A 14,478-nucleotide genomic window follows, 5' to 3' on the forward strand; every position below is an offset into this window, starting at 1 on the left:
CAGCCTGGAGATCCGAGAAGCAGCAGACTGCAGCTGCATCAGTAAGAGGCAGTATATGAATCTGACATCCTTTTCCTTCAAGCAACTGTTAAGGGCCAGATTTCACACTCTTTGGCCAAAGAATAAGAAGCATTATTTTGCCTTTTCAGATATTTTTGTGTTCGTCTGTTTAGAAGGGATCTACCCGGGTTTCTAGGCTGTTTGTGGTCACGCCAGTGCTCAGTGTTCACTGACAATAAGATTTTGTGAAAGTCACCTACCTTTGCATCAGCCTCTGACTGCTTCCTAACTTGGGGGCAGAGATGAGTAATTTAACTCTCCTAAGCTGCAGAGCAGAGGTCTCCCCCTTCATGGATGCTGTCTATGCACCCTGTTCTCAAGGGACCACTCCATACTGTGAAAGCTGAAAAGCAAGCTTGTCGATCAATATCAATTTTTAATAAGGCTTTGAAAATCTGGAAAACTGCAGAGGATTGGAAAAATGCCAGCCCCCTCCCAATATTTCCAAAGTACGACTAAACAAATCATAAGCCTGCTTCTGTGACATTAATCCTGGGAAAAACAATGGAAGGATGTTTTTTTTAAAGTGATAGTGTTGATGCAATTTACTAAAAGCTCTGTAATACATTAGAGTTGGCTACTGCATAACACGTTGATTGGGGAACTAAACTGATTCTGAAACAACATGACACATTAAGGTGATTAAAGCTGGCTAACTAGTAGGTCCTATAATATGACTGTAACTGAAGAGTCATTAATGATGGTGTATATTTTATTCACTTTGCACAAGAATATGTTCCCAGGTCTGAACCATTTAATATGCTATTAGAAGTCACAAAAAACCTCCAGACTCCTATGAAGATCCCAGCTCACGTGAGCTGTGATGAGTAAACAAAAAAGATAAGGAAAACTCCTTGAAAGCAGTCTGCCTGGGAGCAGGCAAAGATGTGTCTCATTGCAGCCAAAGTCCAGCCATCCTCAGAAAAGTGCTTTTCAGAATGCAGCACTCTGTCCTATGACAAAATGCATGTTAAAAACAAATGCAGAGGGTGAAGATAAGCAGGTTGGCACAGACACTGGGTAAGACACTGTGATCAAAGGGCTTGGCCAAATAAAACACAGAAGGTACAACAGCAATGGGAATATCATATCCAATTCTGACAGTCATTCTCCAGAAAAAGCAGTGGAAGAGTGAAGCAAATTCAAATAGTGATTCCAGTAGCCAGAGGTCTGAAAATTAGAGCCTTTACAGTGATCACTTCAAAAGTAGTATCTGTTTAAGTCATCAAACTCAGAAGTTAAGAAATGGCAAGCACATGTGGCTACAGGGTAAAGAAAACCTGAAGGAACTCGAGTTCCTTCTGTCAGAAACAGGTATATTAAAGCCTGATGTTTAGAAATGTGATATGGAAGAAAGGGGCAGGTTTTCAGCAGCAAAGGTACCACCACTGAGCACTTCACCTACTGCTTCTGATGGATCCTGTCTTCTTATTTTTCTTGGCAACACAAGACTGGAATTTATGACTAAAACCAGGGATGAGGCTTGAATAACTGAAGTAGCATTTCATGCCTGTAAGCACCATGGCTCATCTTATGGTTTCAGATAATCACAGTATCATCCTATAATTTAAAAATGTTTGAAAGTCTATAAACAAAAGCTGACAACAACAACAAAACTGACATTAACTAGCTCACTACCCACGTTCAGATCCAGGGTAACTCAACAGCTTTCAATGTTTTCCAGCTGGAACACAGAGGGAAAAGTAAAATTTATCCTGCCACAGATCAACCCTTAACCTTTGTTAGATTCACTGTTCGGCAATTCACTCCTTAGAAAGAGCCTGGTATTTCAGCCATCCTAAAGTACTCTCCTATGAAGTATTCTGGGTCAATCCCCATCAGACAAAGCTATCCAGCAGCTAGAATAACTGGGAAGTCCAGGCTCTATTTCCCTGGTATGCCGCTGTACTACAATGGACCTTTCATAACTAATCAGCAAGTTTTTCAAAGCTTTAAGTTTACAGCACCCTCCCTTCACAAGGAAACTTCTGAAGAGCTGCAGAAAGATCCTCCCTGCATGAATTTCTAGGTGTGATGTCATGTTTTCTGGAGTTGTAGAGAGGATGCTAAGGTCCAGTACAAGCTCAGTGCAAGCACAGGGCCTTTTTCATGATCTGTAAGGCCAGGTAAGTGCTCTGAAGACCCTTGTTTTTATTCATTGTCTTGCTTTGTCATAAGATACCTGGAGTTGTTCTACATAAAAGAACTAGACAGACCAGAGGGAAAAAAAAGCTATTGTCATATTGTCATCTTTTTAACTGTGGAAAATGAGGGGCAGAGATATCAGAACTGAGGGAAAATATTAATTTTCAAATCTCTAACTTCCCTGGTAATTTGAAATCTACAGTCTAGAGAGCCTCGAAGGCAAAAAGTGCTAACTTAAGCAAGTATCCTCCTTTTCACCTGCCAAAAAGGTTTCTTTGCCAGACCTGAAGATGTTGAGCCCCAAGTGAGTGCATAGTTTGAACACCTCAAATTTGAGATTAAAAGAAAAGTAATTTAGAAAGGAAAGACCTCCCCATTTGTGCGACAGAACAGAATGCACAACACTCCAGCCTGCACAACGAGGCAGCTCCTAAGACTGCCATGACCAGAAGGGTAAGTCATTGGCCACCTCCCAGGCAGCTTGCCAGCAGAAACAGTTACCACTTAGCACTGGAAACCAATTGAAGTGGATATAATTGCCAGCATTCCCACTTTTCAAGATGACCTTGGAGGCAAATTGTGCATTTTAATTCTCAGGATCTCTTAAGTTTTGTGCTGGATTGACAGACACCTTTGAAAGAAAATCAACACCTTTCATCGTATCAGTTGTTTATCTGTCCCCAACAAAAACGGTAACTGCTGAAAACTACTTTGGTTTGAAAATTATACATTGCAATAAATATTTACCAGGAGAACAGAAAGGAAGTAACACCTTTATTTCACTGAAACATAGGTCAAAACAGACAGCAAGATTTACAAACAAACAAAGAGAAAAGATCAAGTCCCCTAACTGAATAAATGCTGCATTTTAGGATTAGAGATTCAGCTTTGCTATAAGGAACTTCTTCAATAGTTACTGTCCCAAGGACTAGCACACTGGCACAATTTCTGCAAGCAAACCATGTTTAATTACACCCAAAAGAGAGGATTTTTGTAAGGATCAGACCTGATTCTAGGCAGCCTTTTGGGATTCCTTTTCCCAGACTACAACTTCACATTACAGACTCATCACTACAACTTGTAAGCGTGCTACTGTTCAGCATACCTCTGCCACAGACACCAGCACCTGCTTCCACCCCAACAGGCAGCAGTGACCTTCTCATGTTGCCACGTGGGAGGCAAGTGGACAACATGGTGCAGGTCAGAAGGCCCAAAAAGAACATAAAGTTTGACGTGCTAGCCTAAAAAACATTTTAAATATGTATTTTAATTTCAGAACCAAATGACTGGAAGTTTTAGCAGCTGTCATTTGCTTTTCATTCCAAATATAAATGCATAGCTGCCTGAAGCTCCTTGTCAGACACACATCAAGAGACTGTAGGAGGCTGAGAATGTGTCTATTCCTCACCCCTGAGCAGGTCACAAGCCACAATTCCTGTGTTATATGAAGGATGCCCATTGATTTTTAATGGAATAGAAGCACTGGACCATGTAACATACATATGCAGGACTTGAAACAGAAATACAAGGTCAAGCCTTTAACTAGACTGCAATAAGTCCTGTAATTTAATTTATGCATAACATGGCCAAGGCTGTAATTAATCTTCTTCTGTTGCAGGCAAACATATATTGAAGAGAGATGAGGTCCTACAGCCACAAAGTAGATCTGAGCTATAAGAACTGTGAGCAGTGTATTTTTTGTCTGTCATCTCTGCCTCTCCCAACCATTGCAGTAATCTCTTCACCTAGAAAACACCTGCCAGGACCAAAGCACGATGCACAGTGCAACCACACAGAGCAAACTGCCTGCTAGTTAGCATAATGGCTGAGTTCCCTCTGCCTTTCCTGTACCTGCTGGGCTTGAGATTAAAGGCAGAAAGGTGACAGTGCACACTGATTTTTGGTATTTCTGTGTGTTCTTTACACAGCTGACAAGTTTTCACTAAGCCTTAGTGAAATTTAACATCCATGTACATCTTGGTGAATTTGCTCATTAGCTCAAAGCAGAGACTGCTTATATCTAATGCTGATCATCTATTTGCAGGGAAGCCTTTATCTCTAACATAAATTCTCAGCATTTAAAGAAATCTGAAAAGGTAAAGTAGACCTCTATAACAGCACAACTGAGTAACTTAAAAAACAAGGAAGTTCAAGTCTCATTATTCCATAGGACACAATTTTCTCTCCCACTTATTCCCCCCGCCCAGAAGAGATGATGGAGCCAAGGAGAAATGACAAGCACAGATCCAATGTAGAAACTCTGACCAAGACACTGGCTCAGAAAATGGAACTGTATTGCAGCACAACTAGAGCATTGGAAACATTTGAGCAGCTGCAGACAAATCACTGGTTGAAAGTTTCCCTTTAAGCACATTTTAATTAGATGTGAGAAGTATGGTACCATAAATCTTTTAGCCCCAGTGAATAACAGCATGTCCAAGAGAGCACATAATCAAAATTAACATAAAAATGAAACAGCAGGTGGCAGTTCTAAGGCCTATCCAGACGATTTTTTTTTTTGTGAACACTGCTTTGCTTGCATTTAGTGTTGATGCAACAGAAAATAGGTTAGCTAAACTGAAACTGCATGAAACACTTAATGTCAATTAAGTCAATTAAATTAAAAAACCCCACCCAAACCAGCTGGTGTGTAATACAAAGAAGAGAAAAAACAAGTAAAATATTGAACAAGATAAAAACACATGTATCTAAAACTGCATAAGTACAGCTCAATATAAGCAGAATAAGAGCACTTGATTAGGAAACAAGTTGAATAAGCTTTAGAAACTCTTTCAGAACATACTAGTTTACTGCAGAGTTCAATCCCAAACACAGGAAGGAAGACCTCATTGTTTTCTTCCCTTTTAGAAGGCAGAAGAGTTTTTTTTACAAGGTAAGACTCAAGCAGTTTAATTTTGCAACAGATCTGAAAAGAAAATGTTGATAAGGACTAGGGACAGTCGAGCCCAGCTGGTAATATTTGTGCTTCTTTTAAATGAAAACTATTACCTGCCTTTTGGTATGCTAATCAAGCTTCCTGCCTAGCTATAACAGCTTTTAGTATTTACTCATGAAACATGAATAACTCTTCAGCAAAAGCTAATATGTAGTTTAAGTTTTACACAGAAGACAGATACCTCGAGGTACTTGTTCAACTAGTATTGTTTGATCAAAATCAACAACACAAGCAGCTGAGTTGCTCAGTAGTGTCCAGAGCTTCCTTGTACTGTAAAAGCAGTGTAAACCCCAACATGTCCATACAATACTCAGAGATTTGGCAGGTCTGACAAATTACTTTTGGGCTAAAATGAAAGACAATGAGAATACTAACAAAATAAGCTAAGTGCACTACTGAAAATAATTAAGTATAGATAAAGGTATTGGGAGAAAACCAATCCCCACCGCAGGCAGTACAAGACAGAGTTGGTAAATTTGAAAGCATAAGGCACTGATTATTTCATGCAAATCGGACTTATTAAGGAAATGTGCATTACATATTCACAAAATATACTTTGTATTTGGCAGCAAATCAGAAGTCTGCAAAAAATGAAAAAAACCCAGAACATAAGAAGTCATTACAAAGGATTTAAAAAACCCGCACCATGCAGAGCTTTCCAAATGCATGTTGCCCTAGTTTAATACAGTATTTCTATGGTGGAAATACTTGTTTTTAAACATGACTAATGCTGAAAATAATTCATTATGTAGGCATCTACTGGCAAAGACAAAAGCCATGCCACAAGCATTAACTCAGGGGAAAAAACATAGCACTGATTTGGAATGACACCACTAAATGTGAATATTACATTATTCCAGATTGTCAAAACTACCTGATAGGTCAGACAGAGCTAGTCTCAGATAGGATGTAAATTTCCCTGGTTATCACTCTTCCTTCTTTCAGTCATCTGAACGCACTTAGTTGACAGCAGTCAGCAATCATGTCCAGCATGAAAACAAGGAAAATGCTATGCTTGCAAAGATAAATGGAAAGACCAATGGAAATACAGTGGCAAGGAGACAGGAAAAAGTCTGTCTGCTTAAGGTCTGCCTCAGAGCCATCTCTTCGTATTTAAGGAAACCAGACTGAACTTAGTAAATGGTAAGTGAACACAGAGAGAAGGACACTAGCATTCACTGAATCTCAAAATACTATCTGGAATACTGTCTCCACGAAGAATGTATCATCTCTGCCTTTACATCTATGCCGTATGTAGCAAATTTTGGGGGCACTTGCAATGTAAATGCTACCACTAATCTCCATTGAGCCAGCAGAGAAGGAAAACAACTACAAAACAAGTGACACAAAAACACCCTCCCCTCGGATTAAATTTCAGTAATGCTGTGGTTTGAGCAACCAGTGGTGCAGTTTGGTATTCTCAACTATTGTGTCAACCCTGTACTGGTGCCTTCTCCCACCTCATGTTATTACAGCAGAATGGGGGGAACACCAACACAAAAAGCCAAGAAACAAAAACATCTCCTGAAAACTGATCACACAACCACTCCACATTTGCTTTCAGCTATCTCGCTCTAAGGCATTGTTACAAAGAGACCTTAGCCATAAAGTATCAATTATTTAACAGAGGCTAAGGTAAAGTTTTGCGTGAACACGATGCAGCTCTCTCATGAGAAATACACAGGAGCAGTTTATGCAGACTCACAGAGCCTTTTCCCTGTCTGAAGTATTACAGTTACACACCTCAAACTCTTAGCTCAGAAAGCAGTGATGCCCTATGGCACTGTACTCCCCACTTTAGAATATATATTGTTCCTTTAACAGTAGGCCCACAAATTAACTCTTGCAAACAGGCAGCGTGGAGAAGATGGCATAGACCTTCCTGATAAGCACAGATAAGAGACCTCTTAAAGCTTTGAGGCCCTATGTTCTTAGAAGTCAACTTCTTCCTTATGCAGCACCCACCCCAAGCACACCATCAGGGTGTGCCATCCACTTCTTAATCTTCACAGGACTTAAGAACAAAATAATTAGTTATCTGAAATTTGTTTATTGTGCTTCATGGTATTCACTATTTCTAATAACAATAACTTTAGTAAACAGGTTGTATTTTGCCTTGCACAGATGGTTTCAGACATAAGATACAAGGATGTTACAGCAAAAGGACAATATTAAAAGGTGTCAAAGGTGTGAAAATAATGCTTTACTGTACAGGCCAATAGTAACAAAAATTAACCAGTATTTCAGTACAAAATTGTAGGAAATTCGTGGAAAAAAAAAGTTTAAGTGGTGAAGGAGAGGTTCTGAACACAACAGCAGCACTCCTTCACAATTTGGACTGTGTGCAAATGCAGCAATAACATACCTGTATTTACGAAACAGAGGTAAGGAAACAGCAGATTAAGCTCAGTTCCTACTGTGATAGTCACAGGCCTGCCATCATTTGGTTGAGAACAGGGCTTTTGCTACTCAAGGAAAAGAGTCAGGTGTAGAGTTCATGCACTAATGCTACTCTGCAGCTTATGCTAGTGTTGACAGCTTGTCAATTAAATCATCGACAGTATTCACAAGGAGCTTTGTATCCTCCTTCTCACTCATCCGATGTTGGCCGATTTTGCGGAGGACAACATCCACGTCATTGCTCAAAACACGGTCAGCAACTTGCATAGAGATCTGCCAAGGGACATCACCATCCTTCATGCCGTGAATCAGTCGTATGGGACAAGTTATAGGAATAGGGCTATTTAGCAAACAGTGATTTTCTGCTTCTCTGATGAAGTCGTATGTCAAGGAGTAATATCCTTCCTCATTATGCTTCGTCGGAAACTTCCATTCACCTTTTTCTTCTATTTCTTTTTGTGCCTATAAAAGAGAGCATAGACAAGACAGATGTTAGATGTTCTTTAGGGTGCCTCAACTTATTTCTGTTCTAAATGCAGTAGAAGTTCCCCATGGACAAAATTTCACTTTGTTCATTTTTATTAGCAAAGGTGGTGTATTTCTGTTCTCCTCCTAGCATTTGAGAAGATGAACCCCCTACCATGTCACAAAAGCTGCTCTGTATGTCGCTCCTGCAAATTAGCCTACTTAGGATTCACCAATGAAACTAAGTTTCTCAGCCAGACTCTATCAGAAAAAAAAAGATGCACAGCCACCATGAACAGTAAGTCTCCTTGGCTTCAATCAGTTCACTGAACTTCAAATAAGGAGAATTCTAGGGAAAAGGAATTTTCCAGTGATGAATCTTTTCAGTCTCTGCCACAACAGCTGTGTCTAAATATTGTATTTACAGATTCTTACCTTAGTCCTAAGTAGTAATACTGACACTACAAAGTGCCTTATGAAAAAAAAATTAGGAAAATTTTTTGTTCTAACACACACGTTATTTTTTGCCATACAACACCTGATTTCATTTCCTGAAGATGGGACATTAATATCATCAAGGAACAAACTCAGAAAGGCAGTTCCCACTACCTAAATCTTATGGTCTTTACATCCACACTAAACTGAAGAATTTTCTTTCTCTGCACACAACCTGTGTCACACTCATCCAAAGTCATATCAATTACTTTAGTAGCTACCTCTCTGTCCTTGAAAGCATAAGGATTCAATTTCAATGCAAATATAAGATATTCAACACTGAAAACTAATGGACTGCTGAGCAGCAGGGATCTGACTTCATATCCAATATGCCACAGTAATACAAACACACTCTGGGTAGTGCTCACAGGAGCCTCACACCACAAGCACAGTATTATGCAGACTTTTAGATTAATGTAAATTTTCAGGTTACTTCCGCCACAAACACAGAAAACTTACCTGAAGATTTGCAGGACACGTACAGTTTGAACAACACAATTTCTTAAATGCTTGCTAGATTTTCAGACCACTCAAAAGCCAACCAGCAACATTTACCTCAATGGGAAGCCTCTTAAAAGTTGTTACAAGGTGGTCTGCTGCTACAGCTACTCCAACCAGAGCAGCTACTTTATCAGGACGTGCTATTGCAGCGTGAAGCATCAGCCATCCACCCATGCTGGAGCCCACCAGGATCTGAAAAAAGAAAAGGAAAAAAAGGAGAAACTAAGATACTGTTTAGCAGGTAATGGCTAATAATTTTTTTCTTCTTTTACAAAGTATCAGTTTACATTTTAACTACTGAAACCTCGGGCATACTCCTGCTGTCCTTACCCAGGCAGAACTGCTGTCACCTCCAGGGGAAATTTTGCCTGAGTAAGCACCACAGGACCTGGTATTTATTATTCTGTTTGGCATGGCTGGTTATTGCTGTCTGAGACTGAAACACTGCAAACAAAATGAGAGTTGAAACAATTCAGTATCACATGCATACTTTATGTTTGCTTCTTAAAATAAATGCACATGGTAAAGGCTCAGTGCAGTGAAAGAAGTAAACAAAAGCAATTCATAATACAAAATTGTTTTAAACAAAATACTACGTATTTGCAGGTTACAGGAGATTCCCAATCAACTGCTTCTGCTGATTATTTTAAAGCTATTTTATCATATGGAGTATCTCAACTTTTAACCTTCCTGCAAATCCTTTAATTAATGCACCAGCATGGGACAGTGACAGACTTTTTCATTAAGTGGGCTGTGCTGCACTGAACAGTTCCCAGTTCCCTGTCAGGTGGCACCTCCATCATCTGAGGTTTTCTCAGACTCTCTGGGATGACAGCCCTGCTCTGAGCAGGAGGCTATAATAAACAGCCTCCAGGAGGTCCTGCCAAACCATGCTTCTGTGATTTTGTGATCTACCTGCTTGCAGAAGAGGTCCTATGAATATGACCTCTCAAATGTTTCAGCTTGAAAGTAACCAGGTGTCAGCTGTTCAGCAGAAGCTACTGTTGGCCAGAGCTATTATGGCATATTTTTGATCAATGTTCTACCTCGAGGGGAAAAACGCATTCTATATTTAAAAATAAAATATAACCTGTGGTCCATCTGTAAGTTCATCCAGTACAGACAGCACATCTTTTCTCCACTTCCCAATTGTACACTCCTCAAATTTACCATCTGAACTTCCACATCCTGTATAATCAAATCTGAAAAAGTAACCATCAAAATGAAAGTCATAGTACTGTCTACAGCAACACAAATACTAGCTAAACAGTACTGTTTAATCAAATTAAACAGGAGATAAGGTACCACACTGAATATTTTCTTACTTGGTCCTGCTTATCACTAGCACCAGAAATCATAAAGTGGTTTAAACATAACACATGCAACTAAGTGATGCAGTTCTTGTCTCATTTGATATAATAATATCCCAATTTACAAGAACAGACAATTTCCCTTACAGACAAAGCCCCTCAAATACTTCAACTTTAAAAGCACTTTTAAAATGTATAAACTCTCTTTCAACCACTGCACCCAAATACACAGCATTCAACCTAGTCTCCCAAAGGACAGCATCACCATGTTCTTGTTAAACCACAGGGTAACTTAATCAGGTTTGGCAGGTACAGACCATGCTTATAGTGGTAACTTTAAAAATAGCACTCCAGGTTCTTCCTTTTTCATTCCTGTGCCTATAAGCTGATGGTAACACGTAGCACTAGACAGACTACAGAGATTTATCAGAGAATTTTCTGAATTACTTTCAGAATACATTCTCCTGATTTACCTCAGTCTCCCTACAGACAGAAATCCTATGGTTTGAAATGGAAGAAAGGCTCCTTAGCTTGTATACAGCACAGGAGGCATTCCAAAGTGCCAAAGTTTACACACTTGTGTAAAAACCCCTTCCCCCAACCCATGATAACTGTTTCATTTTCTCAAGAACAATATTCCGCATGTACCTGATGAAGGCATGACCTAGAGATTTGCAGAAATCTTCAAGGGCAGTTGCTTTCTGACCATTCATATTTGAATTAAAGCCTGGAAGGAAAATGACCCCTGGATTCCTGCCTTTTAGTTTATGATAAGCAAGATTTGGTCGATCTGGTCGAGTGAGAAAGCTGACTGATGACTTCAGCCTGCAAACTAATAAACAGAGCTATTTAGTAGAATCATCATGATAATCCTGGTGGCAATACTAGTATTTTGTAAACCTAGCGTTCAGGAAATATGTGCATGGTATGTGAAAATAAGCTATTTTGGCTCAAGACGGAAGAAAAAAGTATCTCCTATAAGGGAAAGCTGATCGTGATTCCTCCTCAAACAACTGAATGCCAAACATATACAGAGCTCACTCAGCCATTAACAAAGTGTTTGGCTGAAGACAAACACTAAGACTTCATCTGGACACATGTTTTATACCATCTTGAATATATTTACTCATTTCACAAGAAATGGTAAGATTTTTCATCTGCTTATTTTAAAACTTTTTCTTTTCCCTTTTTGCTCTTTTCTGGACTGAATTAAAAAAAAATAATTTTGGGACCGGAGTACTCTGTGCATTGGTAAGTTTACAAGTACATCAAGTGACAAATTTTTCATGGAAATTGAAACTGAAGGATAAAGCTGCACCTGTATCAAAACCCCAGATCCACACAATCTATGCAGATGTACGATGGGGAAGTTCAAAAGTGAGCAATGGGAAAGAATCTTGTGACTAACTTTTTCAACATAATGAACATTAAACAACACTAGCCTTGTTTAAAACCAAATTAAACAAATAACATCTAGCCTTTTTCATCATACTATCAACAGCTGCTCTGCTTAAATTACAAGACTATTGCCAGGAACACTGAAAAAAAAGGTTCATTTTAACACTACGCCATCTTAACATCAGTCTTGAGCTCAGATATGAAGAACAGATGGTAAAACATAAATTAAAGCTACATTTTTTGTAAATATAGAGCAATACATTAAATGCATCCTATAAGAAGAAACAGAGTTGACATCTGTAGAGGTATGATTTTCTTATGAATCTCCAAAAGAGGCACGAATATCCCACTGCAGGGTTTAGTGTATTCCTGTTGGAAAGGTTACATTATTTCAGTACTTCTTCTGTTTATCCAGAATGAAAAATCACTTTCCAAACATTTAATAAATGAAAAATAATTATGTGCAACTGCTGTCAAAGCAAGATATTACATGAACAAGAAGTTTTCCTAACAGCATAAAGGTAAAAGTATTTTGTTTTGGTTTTGTCCAGGATAACAAATGAGACACATTTAGAAAACAAACACTAAGTTGGACTCTGTTATTCACATTAATAACCATCAACTCCCCTCTCACCCCCGAGTTGATTTCAAACAAGGAAATAAGATTAACAAAGGAAATGCTAAGTAGTTATTAACTACGCTGAATCTCAACAGCTGCTACAGTATTTGATCTAACTTTAGCAGTCGATTGTACCTCTGCTGCTGGTGAGGACAAGTAATTCCTAAAGAGGTGTTACAGAGACTTAATCCACTCTATTATCCCACTCAGCAAGACAATTTGTTAAACTGAAAGCCTGGTTGAGTCTTCTAAGACTTTGATACTCTTAATTCTTAGATTAGAAGATAACTGGTGCTTCAATAGCAGGACACAGAATCTATGCAGCCAAAAATAAAGCATCAAAAAAAAAGGCCCCAACAGTACCACATCAGTTAACTGTTCTGCAGCCTTGAGCTCTGTTTTGTCACTATCAGAGAGTTTACAGTCAATGGGGTTTTGTTTGTCCTTAAACTTGCATGTGCATGAATAGGTGAGGATGCATAACAGATGCAGGATGCAGCTAGTATTCAGGACTTTCCTAGAGCCTAACAGAAATTGTATCATTTGAACTGCAGATTAAAACCATTGAATCTCTTCTCAAACAGTGGGACAGTTCTTTATCCTGTTGATGCATCAGTTATTTATAAAGGTGAATAAATGCCAAGTAAAAGTATCCAGATGCATCCATGCTATGGCTTGTGGTTTGTGTGTGTGTCTATCAGTAAGTCAGACACTTCTTCACCTGCCAGTAACAGAGACACACCAACCTGCATTAAATTTAACAGAAAAAGAATTAGGAGGTTTTTTGTCCCCCTTAAGCCCTGATAACCATCTGTGAAGTTACTGGTTTTCCATCCTGTAGCACTTTGGAGGTGTCCTCAAAATGTTTTGACACTGGGCAGGGTTTAAACTGCAGCTACGAGACAAAACCACTGTTTAAGCTATTCCACCAATTATTCTGCATATAAGAAGTTACTTGAAGTGCACCAGCAGCAATCCTAACCTGCAGTATACAAACCCCTAAAGCAACCACCCCAGCCAACCCAAAAGCAAAGCTCACTGCAGTCACACCCTCAGACTTCCCTTTAGACAGACAGAAGGAGCAACTACCCAGTAATTTCTCCTCCAGACTTCAGTGAAAGACCTTGGTAAGAGCAAGGAAACACTTCTAAAGGGTGCAAGGTGGTACTTAAGTCACAGGTGATAGCGACAGGAAGACCACAGGACCCTCGCCTGACACTGGAATTCTCTTCATACTGGAATCACTGTGCAATTTTTAATCATGCTATGAACACCAGAAACTATGACTGAGACCTCTGGTACATGTCAAAGTACTCTGGGAGTGCTCCAGCACTGTGATGTACCCACTGCTGTGTAACAGCAGCAGATTAACTGAGCTGTGGCAGGTAATGGACTCAACACTGTCCATACCTGGTTTCATGCCTGTGTTACGGGAGTAAGGACCAGTTCTGTCAAGCAGGAACTGCTGCTTAGCCTGGCCCCAGAGCACCTAATGACACAAAAAACAGGCACTCTGATCATGGTATTACTATAAATACACAGGTAAAGGGAGAAAAACCAGCAACTAAACCACGCTGTATTCTTGTTTTTTATGCAGATATAAAATCTGCACCGTTAGTGGCAGTATGTTTTACTTATTGAGCAGCTTTGGATGAGGTTCATCAATTCATTCAACAATTTAAGTATGTCCAATTTAAGGCAATGAATAAACCAGACAGACAAGCAGAGACACTGGAACAGCATGAAAGGGGCACCACGTCTTTGGGCAGAGGATCATCTCACCCAAAAGTGGATGCCAGCAAAGCTCTTTATGTGCTTTAGAATCACAGAATTATACAATCAACCGGGTTGAAAGAGACCTCAAGGACCAGCGAGTCCAACCCTAAGACTCCTAGGCCTATCTCATAGCCAAGCAGACGAAGCGGCGCGCTGGTTTCAGCCGCCCAGGACGCAGCAGGGGCAGGAGAGGGTTACAGCGAACCAAACACGGGTGGGAAAGCATCTGCCCTGCAGACCCGCACAGGCTGGACCGTGCTGTGCCCAGCCACCGAATCAGCCCCGCAGGGCTGCCAGGCGAGGAGAACCTCTCAGCATCCCCGTCCCGGAGCTCAACACTCCATCCCCACCGC

The 14,478-nt window shown here is 39.8% G+C and overlaps 1 protein-coding gene across 1 annotated transcript; it reads right to left on the reverse strand.

Moving 5' to 3' along the window:
• Positions 1–7,681: 7,681 nt before the first annotated feature.
• Positions 7,682–11,177, reverse strand: ABHD10 (abhydrolase domain containing 10; the record flags this gene model as incomplete). Its single annotated transcript, XM_009075839.1, has 4 exons — positions 7,682–8,023; positions 9,077–9,214; positions 10,113–10,224; positions 10,981–11,177. Coding segments are annotated over 4 exons (789 nt in total), but the record flags the coding sequence as incomplete, so codon positions are not given.
• Positions 11,178–14,478: the final 3,301 nt, after the last annotated feature.

Source organism: Acanthisitta chloris, unplaced genomic scaffold, assembly GCF_000695815.1.
Source record: "Acanthisitta chloris isolate BGI_N310 unplaced genomic scaffold, ASM69581v1 scaffold22645, whole genome shotgun sequence".
Classification (NCBI taxonomy): domain Eukaryota; kingdom Metazoa; phylum Chordata; class Aves; order Passeriformes; family Acanthisittidae; genus Acanthisitta; species Acanthisitta chloris.